The sequence below is a fragment of the Balaenoptera acutorostrata genome, chromosome 6 (genome assembly GCF_949987535.1).
Source record: "Balaenoptera acutorostrata chromosome 6, mBalAcu1.1, whole genome shotgun sequence".
Classification (NCBI taxonomy): Eukaryota; Metazoa; Chordata; class Mammalia; order Artiodactyla; family Balaenopteridae; genus Balaenoptera; species Balaenoptera acutorostrata.
Genome location: NC_080069.1, coordinates 88635354 through 88659140, shown reverse-complemented (window position 1 = coordinate 88659140; position 23787 = coordinate 88635354). Strand labels below are relative to the sequence as shown.

The 23787-nt window shown below is 42.2% G+C and overlaps 1 protein-coding gene and 1 pseudogene across 1 annotated transcript; both read left to right on the top strand.

Annotated features, from left to right (window-relative positions):
* The first annotated feature begins 3151 nt into the window (after positions 1 to 3151).
* LOC103005075 (olfactory receptor 13C7-like) lies at positions 3152 to 4113 on the top strand (annotated as a pseudogene).
* Positions 4114 to 17177: 13064 nt separating this feature from the next.
* LOC103013057 (olfactory receptor 2S2-like) lies at positions 17178 to 18205 on the top strand. Its single transcript, XM_028162548.1, is given in 2 exon segments — positions 17178 to 17202; positions 17205 to 18205. Coding segments are annotated over 2 exon segments (1026 nt in total).
* The last annotated feature ends 5582 nt before the right edge of the window (positions 18206 to 23787 follow it).

Sequence of the window (23787 nt, the reverse complement as noted above, 5' to 3'; positions counted from 1 at the left end):
CAGAATCTTGGTGAGGGCAGTCACCTGCCCCTGTTCACCATAGGTGGCGTCTGGCAAAAAAAGGTGTTTGGTGCAGACAAGAAGGAAGCTGGCAGATCTCCTCTGAATGAGGCCAAAAGCCCTGAATTCTGCAGTGCTGCTCTGTTCAAGATAGAGGTTTCCAGTGTTTAACAGAGGTTTGCTGACTATTTAAAAGGATGTAGCCGCAGCCAGAAGCTAGGTATCTAGGGTCAGTGGTCTCCTAGGGTCAATGGTCTCCTAGGTTTTAAAGTCATGTTTTCTTACAATTTACACTGTATGTTTGTTTATTCCTTTATAAATGTATAGATGTTATGTACAAATATGTTATGTACATTATAAAATGCTTATAAAAATAGAAATTAAAGGGCTTCCCTGGTGGCACAGTGGTTAAGAATCTGCCTGCCAATGCAGGGGACACGGGTACGAACCCTGCTCCTGGAAGATTCCACATGCCGCGGAGCAACTAAGCCCGTGTGCCACAACTACTGAGCCTGTGCACTAGAGCTCATGAGCCACAACTACTGAGCCCATGCGCCGCATCTACTGAAGTCCGCGCTCCGCAACAAGAGAAGCCCGCGCACCACAACGAAGAGTAGCCCCCGCTCGCTGCAACTAGAGAAAGCCTGCGTGCAGCAATGAAGACCCAACACAGCCAAAAATAATAAATAAAAATAAATAAATAAATTTATTTAAAAAATAGAAATTAAAAAGATGGGATAGAGATAAAATAAAATATAAAAAAGAAGAGCTAACATGGGGCAAAGAAGAAAACAAGGGTAGGTCACAAATTTACTTATTAATTCATTCAGCAACTATTCATTGAGTGGCTACTGTGAGCCAGGTACAGTTTTTATGCATAGGATACATCTGCGAACAATGCAGGAAAAAAGAAACAAAACCTCTGTCTCTGTGAAACTTATTTACATTCTATCAGGAGAGAAACAATGACTAATATAAATAAGAAAATAATAGAGGGTGTTAGAAACTGCATGGAATCAGGACTGAGGCATAAAGGAGGACTGAACACATGCATCTGATTTTTCTCCTTCCTGAAACCCACAAAAACTACAGCAATATGATTTTGTTTTGTTTAATTTTTGTTTTTAATAACAAAATCAACAAGGTTAAGGAGAAGAAGGGAGACATCACAGTGATAACATTTTGAAGGCTGGAAAGTGAATGGACTAGTGGCCGTTGCCACAGCAGATCTGATAGAGTCAAATCCTAAGCCAGAAACTAGGAGAGCTGAGACACAACCAGACCTACAGCACAGAGGACTCGCTGCACCAGGTCCCTCTGGGACCAGGGATGAAGGGGAGTGCTGCTAAAATAAGGAGGATTAGGCAAAAAAACAGATAAGAAACAGAGTTCCTATACCCCCTCCCTCATTCCATGACATTGGTCGATTGTCCCTTACTTACCCAACAAAAAGTTTATTCTCTGGAGAGGATAAAACACATGCACTTAAGAAAGACTTCAAGCAAAAGGACGTCACTTCTGCGATCACCTGATCTTTTTTACAACTGACCTTTTACAGCAGCCCACAGCTGCGGTACCTGTGAAACTCTCATGGCAGGAGCCAGGACCAGATTCATTTATGACTCTCCCAATACCCTGTGAAAGTCTGGCTTATGGTAGGCACTCAGAATCTGTTTAGTGGGACACAGACAAGAGGGAAACTTCTAGGTCACTTGCTTCTTTCCAGTCCTGAGATCCTGAATTTGAAATGCCAGGGGTGCTACAAGGATTTGTCCTGTGCAGTGGGTTTCACATTCTCCCAGATCTACTGTGGGCTCTGCTGAGAGTTCTAATTGATTGGGGGTTCATGTTAATTCTGGCAGGACCAGAATGACCCTTCTTCTCTAACGTCTTCCAGTAGCTAAGCAGGATGGATACAAAGGGAGGGAGGGGGAAGAAAGTATTTCTGGAGGGACTTCAGAATAATTGGATCTTGGGGACATAATCTCAGATGTATAAAGTTTCTAAATTTTGTCACACTTCAATTTCTAAACTTTAAATCACTTCAGGGACTAGAGTAATCCCAATAGCAGGGTGGGATTTAAATGGCTTCATATATGCAATGTATGGTCCTTTGTGGATTTTTCTGAAACACAGAACAAAGACAAGAAAACTTAGCTTTCATCGATTTCAGGCGCTAACTCCTCTGGCTGCTACTTTCAGACCAGATTGGCTATTTTAGGCCTCTGGACTATTCCCAGACCGAAGAAAAGTGATTTTCTTTATCGATCTATTTACAAAAAAGGTAAGAGAACACTTTAAAAAAAAAAATATATATATATACACATATATATATGTGTAAACTTTTGAGGGCCCAGCCCCATTCCTGGCTTCATTCCTTGTGATTAAGTGGCATGTGGGGAACTTGAAGGAAAAGGACATCTTAGTGGTGTGACAGAAAGTCCAAGAACAAGAAATTTGTGAGATCACTTAGTTCCTGGGATGGAAAACCTTTAAAAATAATCCATTCCAGAGTGAGTATTAGGGAGCCAGATGTCCAAAGAGGAAAAGGGACTTAATGATTCCCAGGCACTGAGTAGTTGGCAAAGGCCAGCTCTTTGGGAAAATTCTTCCACAGAGTTTGGCAGGTGAGTGAAGGAATAAAGGAATGAATATCCCAGGGGCCTGGGGATTGTAAGAGAGAGAACTATGAAAGATGAGGAAGGTAATATCGAAAAGTGCTTGGAGAGGAATGGTCAGGAATTGAGGATAAAGAAGATCAGTTATTTCTACCAGTCCTATACCCCAAAGCGGGGGAAATCACACAAAGGGAATGTTAATACTTCTCACAAAATTGATTAAAATGAATTGGCCACATATGGTATAACTTGAAGTAAATGTGTGATATCAATCTTGATTATGATTAGAAAAATTCAATCCAATCTGGTGACATGTCAAACACCTCTATGGGCAGCCAAATATCACAAAGTAGATTTTGATCAATTTCTCTCTGTTTTACTTAGAACAACACAAAGAACCCCCCAGATTGCTAGAGCTGTTGTCTAGCTGCTCAGCAGGACAAGTTTCCTCACTGATTTTCTGGCTACTTTAGGCATCAGAGAATCATGAAGTTGGCTTTTTGAGTTCCTACAGGTGACAGAGCAGAGGCATCATGGACAGGTCTAACTGGACCTCCCCCTCCCGGTGGGGTTCATTCTCCTGGGCCTCTCAGCCTACCCAAGGCTGGAGAAAACATTCTTTGTGCTCATCCTGCCCATGTACCTGGTGATCCTGCTGGGCAATGGGGTCCTCATCCTGGTGACCATCCTTGACTCCCGCCTACACAAGCCCATGTACTTCTTCCTGAGGAACCTCTCCTTCCTGGACATCTGCTACACAGCCTCCTCAGTCCCCCTCATCCTTGACAGCTTCCTGACCCCCAGGAAAACCATTCCCTTCTCAGCCTGTGCTGTGCAGATGTTCCTCTCCTTTGCCATGGGGGCCACGGAGTGTGTGCTTCTGGGCATGATGGCGTTTGATTGCTATATGGCCACCTGCAACCACCTGAGGTACCCTGAGGTCATGATCAAGGCTGCCTATGTGCCCATGGCTGCCAGCTCCTGGGCAGCTGGAAGCACCACTGTCATGACGCAGACATCCCTAGCAATGCAACTACCTTTCTGTGGGGACAATGTCATCAACCACTTCACCTGTGAGATCCTGGCTATCCTGAAGTTGACCTGTGCTGACATCTCCATCAATATAATCAGTATGGTGGTGGCCAATGTGATCTTCCTGGAGGTCCCAGTTCTGTTCATCTTTTTCTCCTATGTGTTCATAATTGCTACCATCCTGAGGATCCCCTCAGCTGAGGGGAGGAAAAAGACCTTCTCCACCTGCTCTGCCCACCTCACAGTTGTGCTTATCTTCTATAGGACCATCCTCTTCATGTATGGGAAGCCTAAATCCAAGGACCCCCTGGGGGCAGACAAACAGGACCTTGCAGACAAGCTCACCTCCCTCTTCTATGGAGTGGTGACCCCCATGCTCAACCCCATCATCTACAGCCTGACGAATAAGGAGGCGAAGGCCACTGTGAGGAACCTGGTAACTCGGAAACACTTCACCCAGTGATGCTGGAGGGGTCCTGATGGTTCCTGTTCCCTGGTTTCTCTCACCTGAGGGTCTCAGAGGATAAGATGAAGGGCTAACTTCATGCAAGTTTACGTAGGTAAATCTAATTACACGGAATCTCATTACACCCAAGAGCTCTGTGTGAACAGAAAGCATTTAATGTGAATTTTCCCCTCATTCTATAGGCGATTCTACAAAAGTATATTCCTGTTGATCAAGCCTTACAGTTCTCTATATCTGTGATGCATACTAAACAAATTGATGTCAAGGAAAAGTAACTCTTCAAGATATATTGTTTAACTCATGAAAAGCTCTAGTCTGTAGGACCATAATTCAATTACTCCTTGGCTCGCCCTTTGAACATATTTGAAAGGGTTCTTATTTTTATGTCACCTATCAACTCTTCCTACTCCATTATTAAATAACAGTAATTTTTTTATCCTATTCTCATTGCCTCTTTCTCCTTATTGTCATTTAAATTCTTAAAACTGTTTCTTGAATCATTCTCCTCCTGTGTCTTCAAAATTAACCTCTTTCTCTTGTCCTTAACCAAGTCCCCCACCAGAAAATCATTTACATCTTTGGAGCAGAGAGGAGAGTAAGGTGTGGCGAAACTGATGCAAAGGTCAAAGGTTCAGGCCTATTTTCTTTTCCCTTTTTTGAAAATGTTATTCATCCCTGTGTTCTTTCCCTAGATATCCTTGTCCTCCAAGGGTCATCAGAGTAATGTCGAAACTGAGAGGTATGGAGGAGAATCAAATGAATTCTATTAACCACCTGACCTGGCTTGACCGAGTGTGCAGCCAAGGGGTGACCATCACTTGCTTTCCTACCTAAGAAACCCCAAAGCCACACGGTAGTCAGAGGGAGAGGAGGTGGTGCTCAGAGGGAGGAGGAGACATCTAAGAATCACCTACATGACTGGTGAGGAATTCCAAGGCAGCTCTGTAGAGTAATTAATCTAGAAGTCTAGTTATAGAATGAGCAGAATAGAAAACATCTGACAGTTGATATCAATTTTTAATCCAATAGAGAGGAAACTAACAATCGAAACAATCAGCCTTTGCTGAAAAAGAGTTATTGCAGGAAGATGGTGAAAGCATTAAAGAAAATTCTCAGTGGTTTTCTCAGCAGAATTCAAGAGGGTAGTGAATCAATAAAACAAGAGAAGTCTATAAAAAAAGAAGCTAGGACAAAAGATAACTGGGAAATAAGAACTTTTTCTTAAGGGAAAGATTCCACTTACTGGATCAAATAAAATTCAGTAGAAAGTATTTAAAAGTAGATAGCACAATTTTTTAAAATGAACTTTAAAATTAAAAATAACTTAAATTCCTCTCCTAGACTTCAGAGAGAAAAACAAAGAGATTTAAGTTATTTGAGAAAAGATGAGAGGCATGGGAGATAGACCAGGGGGATCCATCATGGAAATCATGAAGAGAAAACAGAGCAGACGAAAGACAAATAATAACTAAAGAGAAAAAAACACATTTCACTGAATAGAAGTTTTAGATATTTTGTTCATAAAATGTTCATCAATCACCAGGTAAGAATTATAGCAAAAGACACACCTACCTAGGATAACTATTCAAGGATAAGTTTTGATTCCTATATATACCAAAATAGTTCTATAGACTTTTACACAGAAGAAAAGCATATTTCCTAAGAAGGAATGAGAATCTGATTGCCATTGGCCAGCTGTTCTGCAGCCCTAAATGTAGACATCAGTGGAACAAGGTTTACTAAGTTCTGAGGGAAATGGGCTGTGAGTCCCGAGTTCTACATACCCCTCATCATTGCACTGATACGAGGGTTAAAAAGACACTTGCTGTCATGTGTAAACACAGAAAGCACATACCCCTGCAATCCCTTCCTGAAAAAACATTTATTTAGAACATTCTCCCAACAAACAGTTAAAAATAAATAAATGAAAGGATGTGATGGATATGCCATAGAAGAGACAGTGGAGAATGATGAAATGCATAAGACCAATGAAGTCTAGTCAATTCTTATACCAAATTTGCAAAGACGAATATATGAAGGAATTATTAGCAATCATGTTGAGGTAAACAGTGACAACAAAGCAATGATGGAGCTCCAGTTACAATTCTAGGTGACTTCATTAAGCTGGGAAATGGAGAAAGAGAAGCAAAGGCCACTGAAGGCCTCATCTTACAAAGGATATGGTGGGAAGGGGTTCTTATAAATACAATCCATTGCATTGATACTGAAATGCAACAAAAGTCTTAACATGCTTGTTGAAAATTTACGAGTAAATACCAGTAGACAAGTATTAGAATTCTTTCTTTGAAAGAATCAGAGGATTATGAAAGAACAAAGAAAGTTCATCAAATGAAAAATCTCATTTATTGAACCTGAGTAGATTTAAATCATTGTACAGTAAACAAATAATACACATTACCCAGTGGGTTTTTTTTTTAGGAATTTCAAGGTTTCTAATATTAGGAACATTAGGAGATCAATTACTACAACCATTTTGTTAACAGATTAAAGAAGAAAAAGTAATCCCATCCACAAATGTTGAGAAGTCATTTGGTAAAATCTAGCATCTATTTCTGACTTTTTAAAGTAGTGGACTTGAATAGAAGAAACCATCCTTGACAAGAATGGAAAGTATCAGAACAACAGCAAACAGCATACTTGATGGCAGAATACCAGTGACATGCCTACAATGCATGTCTGGATTAGGACCTCTGCTCTCCATGTCTGCATCATTCTAGCTAATTAAATCAGATCAGAAAAATAAATAAGGAACAAAATATAGAAAAGAAGAAAACTATTCAGTAAGTAAACAGATGTTGTTTACTGCGGAAAAAAGTTTAATCAAGTGCAAAACTACTACAACTAGTAAGAAAGTACAGTAGGGGGGTTGTATATAATTCACACCAGTCACAACTTTAAAATACCTAGGGAAAATACATAAAGAAGTTTGAGTACATCATATATTTACAATGGTCATGCATTAACAGAAGATATTTTAAAAAGATGTTTTCATTTTGGAGGGAGGAAAAGCCCTGAATGTAAACTTCAGGGCAGTCTAGAGCATCCTCCAAGTGCCCTCATTCAAAGCCTTTTTCCCCCTTTCTAACAGATTGGGATGACCCATGCTCCATCCATTTTCCCATCCCTACAGCAGGTCCATCCTATTTGTTGGGAAAAGGTCCAAGCCCCGGGCTTGGAGGCAAACACAAAGGCTCACTCATCAAAGGTTCTCAGAAGCAAAGAAAACCAGTCTTTACTCCAGCCCTTGGTTTTGAAGATAACCAGAGTTTAAACCAGACCACTGACAAATGGAGTCTTTCAGAGCTCTGCATACGTGCAAATTGATTTCTACCTGATTACTACTGGTGACCATTTCTCTCAATTTAGGATGATCCCTAAAATCTTCAAGAGAGTATAGTATCTAATGAAGGTTACCACAAAATATGACCTAATCAAACATCACAGATGATCACAGACAACGTGTCTAGAATGTAATCACCCAAACTGCATTTAAGGAATCAGAGCATTTAAGGAATCAGAGCATTTCAGATGCCAGACAGGGAACGTGTCCCCTGTGGACACGACCAGGTGGGAAAGGACCAGGAGCAGGTCCTGGTGGAAGGACCAGGTGGGAAAGCAGGAGCTAACTGCCTCTCCCTCCTCAGGTCCAGCCAGCTGCTGCCAGGCAGGAATGCAGGAAGGGGGCGGGGAGGGAATGCAAAGAGCTGCTCCCTCTGCTGCAGGCGCCACATTTACCTCTGGTGTTTGCAGAGTTGAGTGCTCCCCATAATTCTTCAACAGTATAAGTATTATGAGGACCAAACAAAATTTGTTCCTCAGCCATTTTTGGCTATGGGTTGCAATTTACGACCTCTGCTAGAAGCACATGTAAGTCACAGTATTGTTGGAGTTCCTAAGGATGCCGTCACAGAGGTCACTTACATCTTCACTGTGCATCTATTGTTTGGGGAGGAAACTGCCCTCTCACTCTTATCATGTGATTCTAGTGGGGCTGCCAATTGTACTACACCAACGCTTGGCCACAGCAATCAGTCTAAGGGAAAGCATGTGACCTAGGTCAAACTAATCAGAACCATTCCCCAGCATATTTCAACTGGAGCAAGAAGAAAGGGGTCCTGTATTAGCTTTCTATGCTGCATAGCAGATCACCACTTAGTGGCTTCAGGCAATACACATTTATAATCCTGCCATTTCTGTGAGTTAGGAATTCAAGCAAGTCCTCTGCAAGGCTGCAGTCTAAGGTGTTGGCCAAGGCTCAGTTCTTATCTGGAGACTCAAATAGAAAAATGTGGATTAGGCTGCTGACAGCTCTCTTCCCTAGCACGTGAGAAAGTCTGCTTAAAATGAAGCCAGGAAAAGACAAGGAGAGATAAGAACCAGATGAAGGGACAGAGAGTCCTAATGACATTGGTGAGTCCCTAATTCCAGCTGTGCCTGAGACTGAATCCACCCTTGAACTTCTCAGTTGTATGAGCATTAAAGTTTGTATTGGGATTATGCTGGTTGGAGTAAGTTTTCTATCTAGAAACTTACAAAGTCCTGACAATTACAAAGCCCAAAGTAAAAGCATCTTTACAAAGTCACCCTCTCTTGCTGACCACTGCATACTCCAGCTGCAATCCTATATTTATATTACATGGTAGATAATTCCCAATTGAGATACAAAAAACTGCAAACTAGTCTTGATCAAATTCCAGGCTCTTTTTCAAATAAAACAGAAGGAATAAACTCTTTTCAGGCCTGCACTCTCCCTGAACATTGATGTCAAAATGCTAAATTACAATAAAACAAATATAGTAATACACTTAGAAGATAATACACTGTGAGCAAGTTGCATTCATCCCAAAAAAGCATGGATAGGGTGAACATTAAAAATTTACCACATTAATAAATTAAAGAAGAAAAACCAAATGATCATCTCAATAGATGTAGAAAGTGTTTGATAAAACTCAATGTCCTGGGAATTCCCTGGTGGCTCAGTGGTTAAGAATCCGCCTGCCAATGCAGGGGACATGGGTTCGAGCCCTGGTCCGGGAAGATCCCACATGCCTCAGAGCAACTAAGCCCATGCACCATAACTACTGAGCCCATGCACCACAACTACTGAAGCCCTCGTGCCTAGAGCCTGTGCACCGCAACGAAGAGTAGCCCCCACTCGCCGCTCGCCACAACTAGAGAAAGCCCACACGCAGCAACAAAGACCTAACACAGCCAAAAATAAATAAATTAATTAATTTTTAAAAATTCAATGTCTTGACAAAAACCACTCTACTCCAGCCAGACAGCTCAGGGAAAAAAAAAAAAACAGCACCCTCACCCCACCAGCAAAGGCTGAGCAGACAGCCTAGACTTCCATTCTAACCAGGCTATGACAAAGCAACCCAACCACTACCCTGTCAATGTGGTATCAGAGGAGGCTGGATAGGGAGGTGGGATGTTTATATCTGCTGGGCAGTAACAAGTCCCCATGCCAACCCACAGTGTCAGTGGAGACCACGTGGGAAGCTCCTCTCCTTCCCACTTGGGTGGTATCAGAGGGGGCCTAAAGGAGGGTCAGGACTTGTGCCTGTGCTAATGAGGCCACCCCTTCCCACAGTGTCAGTGGAGGCCGTGGGAGTAGTACTAGGCACTCCTGCCTCTGCCAGGCAGAAGGGAATCAGCAGAGCCCTAGTAGGGAGCTGAAATTCCCACTCCTCACCCAGCAGTAAGGAGAATCCCCTCCTCCCAGGAATACAAGGCTGGTTCAATATTCAAAGATCAGTCAATGCATCTACCATATTGACAGGCTAAATAGGAAAAAAATCACATGATTATATCAAGTGAAACAGAAGAAGCTTTTGAAAAAACAACACTCATTCATGATAAAAACTTTCAGCGCTGAACTGGAAGCCCCAGCCAGTGAGGCAGGACAAGAAAAAAAGACTACAAATCTAACATTTTTGAAGGAAGAAAAAGAAACTGTCATCATTCACAGATTACCTACTATATATACCTACTATATAGGAAATCTAAAATAATTTAGAGATATAAGTATTTAAAAGAGAGTTGAGCAAGATTCCTAGACAAAATCAATGTTTTAAAAAACCCAATTGCATTTCTATATTCCAGCAGCAGATTATGAAATATTTTTAAAGATATCGAGAAATATAAATATAGATATTTATATATTAAGATATAAATACCACCATACAGGGGTAAACCTAGTAAAACAGCTCCAAGACTTTTATGCATACAATTATAAATTATAAAATGTTTTGAATGATATTAAAGAGAGAAATACTTCTCATTCATGGGTAGGAAAATTCAGTATTATAGAGATGTTAATTCTCCCAAAATTGATCTCTATATATTCAGTGTAATCCCAAATTTTTAATCCCCAGAGTTTAAGAAGCTGGTTCAATAATTTATATGAAAGAACAAAAGACCAAGAACAGGCATGACGTATTAGAAGTACTGGAGGGGGGGAATAAAGGGGTTTACCCTACAAGAAATCAAAACATACAATAAAGCAATATTTATTAGGGCAGTATAGCATTGACATAGGAATAGACGAACCAATGGAAAAGAATAGAGATCCCAGAAGCAGATCCATTTATGTTGGGAGACTTGATATATGACAGAGATGGTACTGCAGACTGGTGGAGAAAGGATGGGCTATAAACACAACTAGTACAATTGGGAAGACATGTGTGTACCAGGAGAAAAGTATAAAATATTTATAGCAGCATTCAGTTGGGAAGCAACCCAATTATCCATCAAAATAGAACGTATAAATAAGCTGTGCTACGGTCATATAATGGAATATAGCAATACAAACTAATGAGTTTAGCTACACTTACAAATATGAATGAATCTCGCAAACATAATATTGAATGAAGAAACAAGTCAAAAAGAACACCTACAAGTGATTTGATTTTTAGAGTTCAGAAAGCGGAAAACCTAAAGTACATTGTTTAAAGATGCATCCATAGGTGATAAAATTCAAGAAAAGCAAGGAAATGATTATAACAAAAGTAGGGAGTGTGATTATCTCTGGGAGGAGAGAGAGAGAGAGCTGGGAGTGGGAAGGAATACCCAGGAAGATTTCAAGGTGCTGACAATGTGGCAATGTTCTACTCCTTAAATTAGGTGGCAATTGCTTTATTATTCTTTAAATTAAAAATATATGTTTTATATACTTTCATATGCATTTACATATATGTGCTATATTTCACATTTTTAATCATTTTAAATACCAAAAGTTTTAAATACTGCAATGAGATGTCACTTCTCAACTATCAGTTTGGCAAAGACCAAAAAGTCTCAAGACCAACATATTATGTTGACAGAGTATGCGAAAACAGACATTCTCATATACTGATAAGACCTTGTAAATTTGGCAATATCCATAAAAATTACAAATGTACATAAAACATATATTTTTACCACATGTGCTAAATTATAAATATGCAAGGATGTTTGTTGTAGCACTGATTGTAATAGCATAAGATTGGAAAGGACTGAAAAATCTAAATGTCCTTCAATATCAGACTGGTTAATTAAATGATTATCTGTATTTACAATGGAATATATGCAGACATTTAAAAGAATGAAGCAGTACTACATATGTTTTCTTCAAGGTATATATCTCCAAGGTATATTGCTAAGTGAGGAAAAGCAAGACAGTAAGATAGTGTGTATCTGTGCTAACTTTATTTTGGAGACAAATTTAGCACAAATACACAATGTCTTACTATCTTGCCTTTCTTACTTAACAAGATGCATAGAACACCACTGAAGAAAAAACATACAAGAAATTGCTAATATTGTTTGCCTCGAGGGAGACGAACTGGGTGACTGGAGACAGAGGCTTAATTTTATTATACCTTCTATACCTTATAAATTTTGTTCCAAGTACAAGTAATACCTACTAAATAACAGTGATGATGATGATGATGATGATGGTGCTATCAATAATGGCAAAGAGAATTAGATGTATTGAGATTGAAATCCCAGCTCTGCTGTTCACAAGATGTGGTCTTTGGTAAATCGCTTAACTTTTTAAAGTCTGTTCCCTCAAATAAAAAAATAGGGGGAGGGCTTCCCTGGTGGTGCAGTGGTTGAGAATCTGCCTGCCAATGCAGGGGACGCGGGTTCGAGCCCTGGTCTGGGAAGATCCCACGTGCCGCGGAGCAACTGGGCCCGTGAGCCACAACTACTGAGCCTGCGCGTCTGGAGCCTGTGCTCCGCAACAAGAGAGGCCGCGATAGTGAGAGGCCCGCGCGCCGCGATGAAGAGTGGCCCCCGCTTGCCACAACTGGAGAAAGCCCTCGCACAGAAACGAAGACCCAACACAGCCATAAATAAAAATAAATAAAAATTTAAAAAAAAAAAAAAAAAAAAAAAGGGGGATAATAAATACAACCTCCCAGGGAAGACTGGAAGTAGATACTTAACATACATGCATTGCTGGATTTTACTGAACTTACATAATGTGTGTAAAGTGTTTGTCACAGTGACGGGAACATGGGGGAGCTCAATGAATGTAGTTAATTCTGCAGCAGCTGCTGCTGTTAGATATCTGTCTGCCTCCCCATTCTGGGTGTCTAGGCCTTCACCTTGGGGACAAGGTGCTTGGCCCCTAAAGCGAGCACTGGCTTCTCTGAGACCCTGGGGAAGGCTCAGGAGGAAGGCGGCATCTGCCGTGCCCACCTCTCCATCTCCAGTTGGCCATGTCCCAGTCACTGCCTCTAACTGCAATGGACGGCGGGGATGTGGAGCCCCCAAGTATGCTAAGCCCCAGCACTCTGTGCACAATCGACATTCCAAAGTTTAAATTGCTTCTGGGACTAGCAGGGTCCCTGTAGGAGTCCACGGCTGCAGCTTCAGGACTCCCTTCACTGCTGGGGAAAATGGACCCTTGGGATTCCTCAGCCTCAGACAAGGATGACAGGTCCTGTACAGGAAGAGTCTGTAACTGAGATACCCAGGGCTCAGCCAACAGAGCTGGGAGGAAGGACATGAGAGAAACAACCACCAGAGCCTAAAGTTCCCATAAGGATTCAGGGGGAAAAAGAAGAAAGAGGGTCTCAGAGGTAAAGGAAGTCAGGCAGGGGAGTGTCTGGGTCTTTCCCTGGCATCTAGGGTCTGGTCCTGGGGTGCAGTGAGGAGTTGAGAATTGTGTCTGGGATCAGGAGACTCAGAGAGGCGGCCACAAGCAGGACACAGGTGGGGAGAGCTGGGCTGTGACGGGGACAGAGGTAGTTGGCCATGCCTTCTGCAGAGCATTTCCCAAAGATGTACTTTCCCCTCCCCTGCCTCTGCTCTGAGAAACCTTCCCGCAGCTGGAGCAGGGAGGAGCAGCTGAGAGGAAGCGCTAGGCAGTCCATCACGCTCTCCAGGGCTCACCACTTTCCAAGCCCCTGCCCTGCCCTTGCTGCTCCCTCCTCACAGGAACCCAGGGAGGGAGGCAGATGGGATTCCCGTCATCCCCCTCCTGCAGAGATTTCTCAGAAGAATGGTCTTCCTCAGGGTCAGAGGGTCAGCAGACCCGAGCCTGGTCCATCTGGTTTCCAGTCTATGGCTAGTTCTTTCTGTTTTTCTCACTTTCCTTTCATAGTTACTAAGATTTTTTTCCCCCTGAATACCAAGTAACTTGTGCCCATTGTATTAATAGAAAATGGGGTAATACTGAAGAGGTACAAAGAGGAATCCCTCCCTTACTGATTTTGCTATAATTTCCTTCCGGTAACTTTAATCCACACATATCGTTTACCTAATTGAGATCATAACAGTGTGTAAAATTTTGTATTCTCCCTTTTCATTTACCATTATAGTGGAATAATATTATGGTGTAAAAATCACAAATATAACTTTATATATTAAATATATATATATATAATTTATGTTCCATTATATGAAGTGGCATAATTTACTTAGGCATTTCTTGGTGGACAGTTATTTTGTTTCCTATTTTCACTTGCTAATATTGCTATGTAAAAGCCTTTACTGTGAGACACTGGCCCTCTACTCTCATTGATTCTGTAGAATTATTTCCCAAAGGTGGAATTGCTAAGGTGATGGGTATGCAGGTTTTTCAGGTTTTTACTTCTTCTAGGCAAAGAGCTCCTCAGAAAGGCTGTATGAACACATAAGGGGCTTTTTGACTACCCTGAGCTGCCTCCACTCCTCAGCTACCTGCTGGTCCAGAGACAGGTAGAGGTGGGACCACTAGCCAGGCCAGGTCCTCGGGACAAGCCAAGGAGCCACACCTGCACGTACAGCCCCACAAAGGTGAAAGCTTCCGTTCCTCTCCCTGCTCTCCCGGCTGGCCTCCTCTCCCTCCTCTCACTGGGCTGTATGAGTCAGAGCTCTTTGTTTTCTTCCATCCTGAGTCCCCTCCAAAGCCTGACACAGCCCTACTTTATCTCCCCTACACACACACACACACACACACACACACACACACACACACACACACACACACACACACACACACACACACACACACACACACCACACCCGAAGGAGTGGGCAGCCACCTTTACCAAAGACTGCTCCCAGCACGGGATAGTCCACAACAGAGCTGGGATGCCCAGGGAAGCACCTGATTCAGCCTTCTCGGGATGCACATGGGGAAACTGAGACCTCAGGAGGAGAAGGGACTCGCTCAAGCCACAGAGAAGACCCATGTCATGGGCAGGGGTGGGTCCCACAGCTCCGGTCTCGGTGTGCAAGGTCTTCCTAGCTGTTCAGTTCATCCTGATTGAACCAACTTTTATTCAGCATCTCCCACGTGACAGGCACTAAGATTTCCATGGATGCAGCTCTCACGGAGGTCAAATCCTGTGTATCACTCACGCCCACATCGCATTGTTCATGGGCAGGACTTTCTGTGTGCACAGATTTGTCTGCTGGGAGTGGACACGACGGCTTCTCTAACAGAAGCCACTTTCCTTGGCTTCTGCCAGCACAGCATGTCCTTGTCACTATCAAATTTTGTTTGTGACACTGACCATAATGTTTACTTTTCATTTCCTGGAAGAGCTGGGAGAGACACTGGGAGGAATGTGAGATAAGTTGGGGCAGAAGTTCATGGCGGGGCACACAGAGTGGACCTGCCTGGAGCAAACAGAAACATCCTCATGTGCTGAGGGACTGGGGGGAGGGTAATAGGCTTGCACAGGAAATACAATGAAACCCGTGACTGCATAATGGGGGAGCCGTCTCCTGGGTTAGGTCAATGGCTCTCTGCTGGGTGCAACTCTGCACACCCCTCTCCTCCCAGAAACATTTAGCAATGTCTGGAGACATTTTTAGCTTTTACAACTCAGGGAGTAGGTGCTACTAGCAACTGGTGGGTGGAGGCCAGGGATGCTGCTGCTAAACATCCTACAATGCACAGGACAGCCCCTCACAACAAAGAATTATCCAGCCCCAAATGCCAACAGTGCTGAGGTTGAGAAACACTGGATTCAATTCAGGGCAGGAGCTGAACTGCCTGACAACACATCTGACATAAACTCTTCCACCATGAGTGAAGCAAAGGCATGCTGAACAAAGAGATGGATCAGAGAATATATAGAGCTGGTATTGGAGAGACAGGAGCTTTCAAAAATCTGTGCACCAAGACATCAAGGCAACTATTTGGTGGAAAGAACTCAGAATTGGAGCCTGCAATCCAACCCCAGAGAGAAAATCATTCAACCCCAATCTGTCATTCAACCCCAGAGAGAAAATCTTCCACTCCTCCGAGCTTTGGTTACTTCATCTATAAACCTTGAATGACAGTATCTTCTTCTTGGGGTGTTTCAAAGAATGTGGCACAGAGTAGATGCTCCTTAATATTTACCACTCAGCTTCCACCATGCCCCCACTCCTACACACACACCCATTGCAATTAAGAAGGAGCTAGAGAAATATTATCAATGAGGATTCTGAATTTAGAGTCTGAGCAACTGCAGCTAAGAGACTAGAAATCCTCTGCACAAAGGCATATAGGTCTCCCTATAAGCTAGTTGCTTGTACGGAACCCAAGGATGGGGTCAGAAAGCCAGAATATTACACAAGGATAAAATATAGCATAAAAGGACAAAGGAAAAACATTTCTTAGTTACCTCTGGCTAAGAAGTTCACCAATATTCCAGGGAGATGAGGTTAGAAGTTAATGCTGTACAGCCTACTACCTGGTATGTGTAGTTCATATGGTTATTGATCACTGAGTTAACTGGTTAGTAAGCTGCACAGTTGTCAGCCCATAGTGTGTGTTCAATCACTCCAATCAATCCTGTGTTGACTTCATAAAGTTCCTCCCCATATAGGAAGCGCCCCATATATTGCTATCAATCTGTATTAAAATAGGCAGATTCCAATGCTGACAACATCAAGTCTGTGTCATTTATGGTAGGCAGACTGGAGAAGTCATTCTCAGTATGGTTGAGTCTTTACCTGGGCTTGTCTCTGTCTGGAAGTGGATTGACATTTTATACAAGTTTTGTAGTCAAAATTTAAAGAGGCTTTAAAATTTACTGGTTCTAAGAATTGGATCAGCTTGGGGATTTTCCTCCCTGAGAATCTAAGAAAACTCAGATTAAATGAAATGTCTACACATTTACATTAAAGAGAAATCATTCATAGGATTTTCCAGCCGCTAGTCATAATGTGGAAGAAAATCTCTCCTTGACTGGGGATCAGGTCCGCTGGGGTCAAGTCCTGTCTCTGTCACCAACTTAGAAGACTCGGACAGGTCACTTCCCTCTCGAGGTCTCAGTTGCTTTTACGGGCGATGAGAGGATGTAGCAACTCCGGAAAAACCCCTCACACACCTAGACTACTTGAGGCCCTCGCCCAATGCTGGCCCGTTGTAAGCTCTGCTCCAACTCTGACCTTCTCTCGTGTAAGAGCTGAGGACACCCTGCTGTCTCTTTCAGTTGTTTTTCTCTAACACACATATGCTCTCCTATTACGCAGCAGGAGTGACCGCATACCAGATGCCTGGGACTCTTTTCAAGAAAGCCTGATGTGCTACTTTTGTAATTTGCTGAGGAGAGAGGGGATATCACATGGAAAAAGCTAATCAGACCTCCCCCCAGTGGGGTTCATTCTCCTGGGCCTCTCAGCCCACCCAAGGCTGGAGAAAACATTCTTTGTGCTCATCCTGTCCATGTACCTGGTGACCCTGCTGGGCAACGGGGTCCTCATCCTGGTGACCATCCTTGACTTCCGCCTACACAAGCCCATGTACTTCTTCCTGAGGAACCTCTCCTTGCTGGACATCTGCTACACAGCCTCCTCAGTCCCTCTGGTCCTGGATGGCTTCCTGGCCCCCCAGGAAACCATCTCTTTCTCCACCTGTGCCGTGCAGATGTTCCTCTCCTTTGCCATGGCAGGGACAGAGTGTGTGCTCCTGAGCATGATGGCGTTTGACCACTACATGGCCACTTGCAACCCCCTTAGATACCCTGCGGTCATGAGCAAGGCTGCCTATGTGCCCATGGCTGCCAGCTCCTGGGCTATTGGTGGTGCTGCTTCTCTGGTACACACATCCTTGGCAATTCTGCTGCCCCTCTGTGGGGACAATATCATCAACCACTTCACCTGTGAGATCCTGGCTGTCCTGAAGTTGGCCTGTGCCGGCATCTCCATCAATGTGATCAGCATGGGCGTGACCAATGTGATCTTCCTGAGGGTCCCAGTTCTGTTCATCTCTGCCTCCTATGTCTTCATCATTGCTACCATCCTGAGGATCCCCTCAGCTGAGGGGAGGAAAAAGGCCTTCTCCAACTGCTCTGCCCACCTCACTGTGGTGATAATATTCTATGGGACCTTATTTTTCATGTATGGGAAGCCCAAGTCTAAGGACCCCCTGGGGGTAGACAAAGAGGATCTTTCAGACAAGCTCATTCCCCTCTTCTATGGGGTGGTGACCCCCATGCTCAACCCCATCATCTACAGCCTGAGGAACAAGGATGTGAAGGCCGCTGTGAGGAAACTGGTGAGTCAGAAATCCTTCAGTCAGTGTTGTAGGAGTCTTCTGTGGTTCTCACTCCCATGGAAGAAAGGACTTCAATCATTACAGCTGCCATTCTAAAGCCAAGTCAACTTAACTGGAATGATCTCTTGCCCTTAAGTCCATTTTCAGGGAATGTTTAACTTTCCAGAGTGTATTTCCTGAGTTTTGGCCACATGTCTGACATTCAACAGATGCCAGACAATAAATCCTCTAATTGAAGGATGAAGACATTCTGAAAACATGTTAAACCAAGGAGACAGGGACCATTAGAGCAAGCCTAATGGCCCGTGTTGTGCCTAAACTGCAGAGTTAGTTCAGAGAGGTAAGATGGCTCTCACAGCAGCTTTGCCACCCCTGTTGGAATCACAGGGAGAGTCAGAGGAGCAAGGAGGAAGTGGACATTTTCATCATGGACTTCTGTATATTAGATTGAGTTTGCCTGAAATGCTCAGAAGAGACAAAATTTGCCACATAGAAAGACTTTGGGTGAGAATAACCTATTTTGATTAAATAAATTTCTTTTTTATCTATGAGAAAATTGAAGCTATATTTTTCTTGATGCACTGCACATTTTGAAACACTGCTAGTCAATCAAATTAAACTGAAGAAGGAGTATAGGGTTTGAATTTGATATTCATTGCTTACAGCAATTCCCAATAGAAAAGCTAGTAGTCTGTTACATAATAACTCACATTCTGAAAAAAAAAAATAGATGACAGGTAGATAGATAAAGAAAGAAACAGATAGTGGCTACATATGTTTGAAGACTTTGGGGTGGGGGGGTTAAAGGTGCCAGGAATTCTCAGAGACTTTAATATACTAATGTACACTGCAAATGTCCAAGAGACATAAAGTCTGTAGGATTTCCTGAGCCTCCATAGTTTAGCACAATAAAACTGGGAAGCATTTTCTTACTTAGGACCTTGGGCAGGTTGCTTAACATCTCTCAGCTTATTTCGTCATATTTTAAAAACCTAACCACTTTATTTTTTTTATGTGGATTAGATAAGACACTATAAATAAGTCCTCTGTAAATAGTAAGCAGCATAGAAATGTACGATATTGCTAGAAGTATTATTATGAGGGCCGCAGAGTGCTAATGTGCCATGTGGAAGAGAGCAAGACATAGTTCCTATCTAGAACAATAGACGGATGAGACATTCGAGATGGCAGTGGATGAACAGAAGCGGTTTTATGGCAAGTTATATTAAATTCTGAGACTATTGGAAAACTAAAAGAGAATTTAGAAAAGGAATCCAATTTTGAGAATATAGTAGATCTTGGAAATCTTTGCTTCAAGTGATATTTCAGTTTTCTTATATTTATTAAAAATGAATTGTATAAGACAGGGATGCACATTTTGTTAATAAAATTTCTCTGTCTTATGTTAATCAGTCATGTTCCTGATTTCTACTTTGCACCAGCAAAAAAAAAAAAAAAAAAAGGACTTCCCTGGTGGCGCAGTGGTTAAGAATCTGCCTGCCAACGCAGGGGACACGGGTTCAAGCCCTGGTCCGGGAAGATCTCACATGCCATGGAGCAACTAAGCCTGTGCACCACAACTACTGAGCCTGCGCTCCAGAGCCCGCGAGCCACAACTACTGAGCCCGCGTGCCACAACTACTGAAGCCAGTGCGCCTAGAGCCTATGCTTGCAACAAGAGAAGCCACTGCAATGGGAAGCCCGCACACTGCAACAAAGAGTAACCCCAGCTCGCCGCAACTAGAGAAAGCCTGCAGCTTTGAAGACCCAATGCAGCAAGGAAGAGCAGCAATGAAGACCCAATGCAGCCATAAATAAATAAATAAATAATAAACCTATTAAAAAAAAAATCTTGCTATTGCAAACATACAAGAGTGACATCTAGTGGCAATTTAAGCAAACTTCAGACACTTGTGGAGCCGTGCAACATCATCCTTAGATGAGGCTTCAGAGGTCTTCTTGTTCAACCAGAGCTATATGATGCATGGAGTTCCTCTCCAGTATCCCTGACGCCAGTCATCCAGCATCTGCTTGGATACCTCCAGTGACGAAGAACTCAATACTTCCAGATTCTAGCTGTTTCATTCAGCCCTACTAGCAAATTCTTCCTTGAATTATATGAAAATATACCCTCCTGTAGCCTCTACCTTCCTGTCCTAATTCAGCTTTGTGCCTCTATACGAAATGCACCTAATCCCTTTCCCTCTGACATATAAAGATAGTTCTTCCCGAGGCTATTCCCCTCCAGCCCAAACAGCCCCAGCCCTTCCTCCTGTGCCAAAATCACCCAACATTACCCAACTGGAGGTACCAAACTGTGTCTAAAGCATCATCTTGTTCATTCCAGCAATAGAAAGGATGTGATATTTCTGAAAATACCTTGGGAATAATAACACTGCTAAGCTAACTCTATTTCCCCAGGGTAACTGAGATCAGACTGACGTTGAGAAACACTGAGAACAAGTCTACCTTCTTAGTAGGCTGTCCTCTACTTTCTTTTCCTCTAATGGCAGCTGTATCCTTTTATATTACAAACTACATGATCCTGATGTAACTGTTAAATTAGAAATCACATTAATTGTTTTCTCTAGGAACAATGTCTAACCCTACTCCAGCTTCACATTTCTTGCCTTTCAATGTCAGTCACCTTTCTTCTAGCCGACGCTTTCAAAAAGAACAAGATGCATTAACAGGAACAAGAAGAGACAACCAGACTGAGGAAATTTTTCACTGACTTAGGTCATCAGTCTTTCTGAAAAAGTATTGATATGACATCATACAATATAGGAACTCATTCCTAAAATCCCCCAAATGAAAATGACTAGAATGGATAAATTCTTTGGGGGTACAGGAATACTATCATATTATTATACTTATTCAAACAAATGTATTATTTCAACTTTACAGTTCTGGATCTGTGCTTTTTCAGGCTTTTATTTTACTGACCAAATCCCCAATGAAATCTTTCAGCTGAAACTTCAAATATAAAGTGGATCTGCTTTGGCGGAAGCAGGGCAGGGTTGGGGGCAGAATGGAGGTGGGAGACAGTGGAGGGAGGCGGGTTCCACTTGCTCAGCCTGCCCTTCATCTCCACCCCCCAGGGGTCCCCAATCCGGATGGACCACCCAACTCAATTATGATGCATGCCACTGTAGCCAAGAAAATTAAACATTGTAAAAGCATATTTTTGCTCTACTCTCAGAAATAAATGTGAGAATCTGGGGAAAAATTATATTCTAAGAAAAAATAAAGGACCCAATTAACCATTTAAGATTTAGACAATCTTAAAACACCAACTACCTAAGAAGAAATTGAGAAATTGTCAAAGATTGACCACCTGAAGATGTTCTAGGCCCAGGGAGTTTCACAGGTGAATGCTATTAAATAAAAGGTTTTAATACTGTTTAAATTATTTCAGAGCATACAGTGAGAAAGATATCTTCCAGATTCCTTTAACCAAGCCAGCATAACAATGATACTGAAACATTAAAAACATGACAAAGAAGGTACAACTGAGAAAACCAGAGACCCATCTCACAAATGTATGTGTCTGTGTATATACATATATTATAGGTATTATACATATATAATAGAATTCAGCAATACATTAAAATAATGTCCAAGTGGATTTACTTTTAAAATGTAAAGGTGGAAAATTTTAAGGATACCTACTGGGATAATTCATCACATTCACAGGTCAAAGGAGGAAAAAATAACCATTTCAATAGCTCCCCCAAAGTCATTTTTTAAAGTTTAACAAATCAAATTCTGAGTTTTATAAAACTTCTAATAAAATAGGAACAGGTGTGTTCTTAAAAAAAATTAAAATGTCTCTAATTTTAAAAGTCTGCAACATGCTTAATGATGAATCAGTAGATCAAACCCATTACAACTTAACACTGTTCTGGAAATACCAACCATTTAATTAGAGAACAGAAAGAAATATAGAGTGAAAATAGAAGAAAGTGGGGAGTACTTTTATTATTATTGATAACATATACTAATAATTTTATACCTCGATGAAACAGGAAAATTGATTGAAAAGCAATTTTTCTAAAATAGGAGACTTCGGGACTTCCCTGGTGGCTCAATGGTTAAGAATCTGTCTGCCAATGCAGGGGACACGGGTTAGAGCCCTGGTCCGGGAAGATCCCACATGCCGCGGAGCAACTAAGTCGGTGCGCCACAACTGCTGAGCCTGCGCTCTACAGCCCACGAGCCAGGACTAGTGAGGCCTGTGCACCTTGAGCCTGTGCTCTGCAACAAGAGAAGCCACCGTAATGAGAAGCCCATGCACCGCAACGAAGAGTAGCCCCCGTTCGTCACAACTAGAGAAAACCCGTGCGCAGCAACGAAGACCCAATGCAGCCAAAAAATTTTTAAATGTAAACAAATAAATTTTTTTAAAAATAGGAGAATTCGGGCTTCCCTGGTGGCGCAGTGGTTGAGAATCTGCCTGCCAGTGCAGGGAACACGGGTTCGAGCCCTGGTCCGGGAAGATCCCACATGCCACGGAGCAACTAAGCCTGTGCGCCGCAACTACTGAGCCTGCGTGCCTAGAGCCCGTGCTCCGCAAGAGAAGCCACTGCAATGAGAAGCCCGCGCACCGCAACGAAGAGTAGCCCCCACTCACTGCAACTAGAGAAAGCCCACGCGGAGCAACGAAAACCCAACGCAGCCAAAAATAAATAAATAAAATAAATTTATAAAAAAAAAAAAAATAGGAGAATTCAACAAAGAAGTTGGTTATGAAATTAACAAGCAAAAATCAAGTTTTTCATACAAACAGTATCCAGGAGGAAATATTACGGGGGAAAAAGAATTCGTCTATATTAGCAATGAATTGGAGGGGGGAATACCTAAGAATAAAGTTAAGAATCCACAATACTTACATGAATAAATGCATAATACTCTATTGAAAGAATTCAAAGGAATATTGAATAAATTGAAAAATATAACTCAGATAAGAAATCTTGCTAGTGTAAACTTCTCAAGTTCCCGAAATTAGTACAGAAATTCAATGCAATCCCAGTCACTAACAAGCTAACTCTAATTCACACAGAAATAAATTATATATTATATATAATATAATACATATAGAAAAACATGTCAGAACAGCCAGAAATATTTGGAAAAAGACCAACAATGGGAAATTAGTCCTACTAGATATCAAAATGTATGTAAAAGTACAGTAATTTTTCTTTTAAGTTTGGTACTAGTGAAGAAATAAATAGATCATTGGAACAGAATAGAGTCTAGAAATAGACCCAAATATATATGGTCATTTAATACGTGCTAATTATTAAGCTATTGCCTCTCAGCTCCAAAGCTATCCTTCTATACTATTCAGTTTTATGTTGCTGGGCTGGGATCCCAAACCACATTTCTGCTTTGCCAGCTGGCTCCCTATAGGTGCTGCCCATAGGGGGCGCTAGAGGGAGAGTGGAAGGCTGGAGGAGGAAAAAGGGACTTGCTCCTTCTGGTTTGCTCCCTATTCCCGTCCTTGTTGCCCCACAATGCCTTTGAGCAGCAGCAGTTGCTTCTTACATCAGTTGGTTCCAATGTCCTGCTTCTTTCCACATTCTCAGGGCTCATTATTCTGGGTCTCAGTTCCATAAGACCCCTCCCCAAATACCAAGATAAATTCCAGAGGAGTCGAAGATTAAAATATAAAAAAA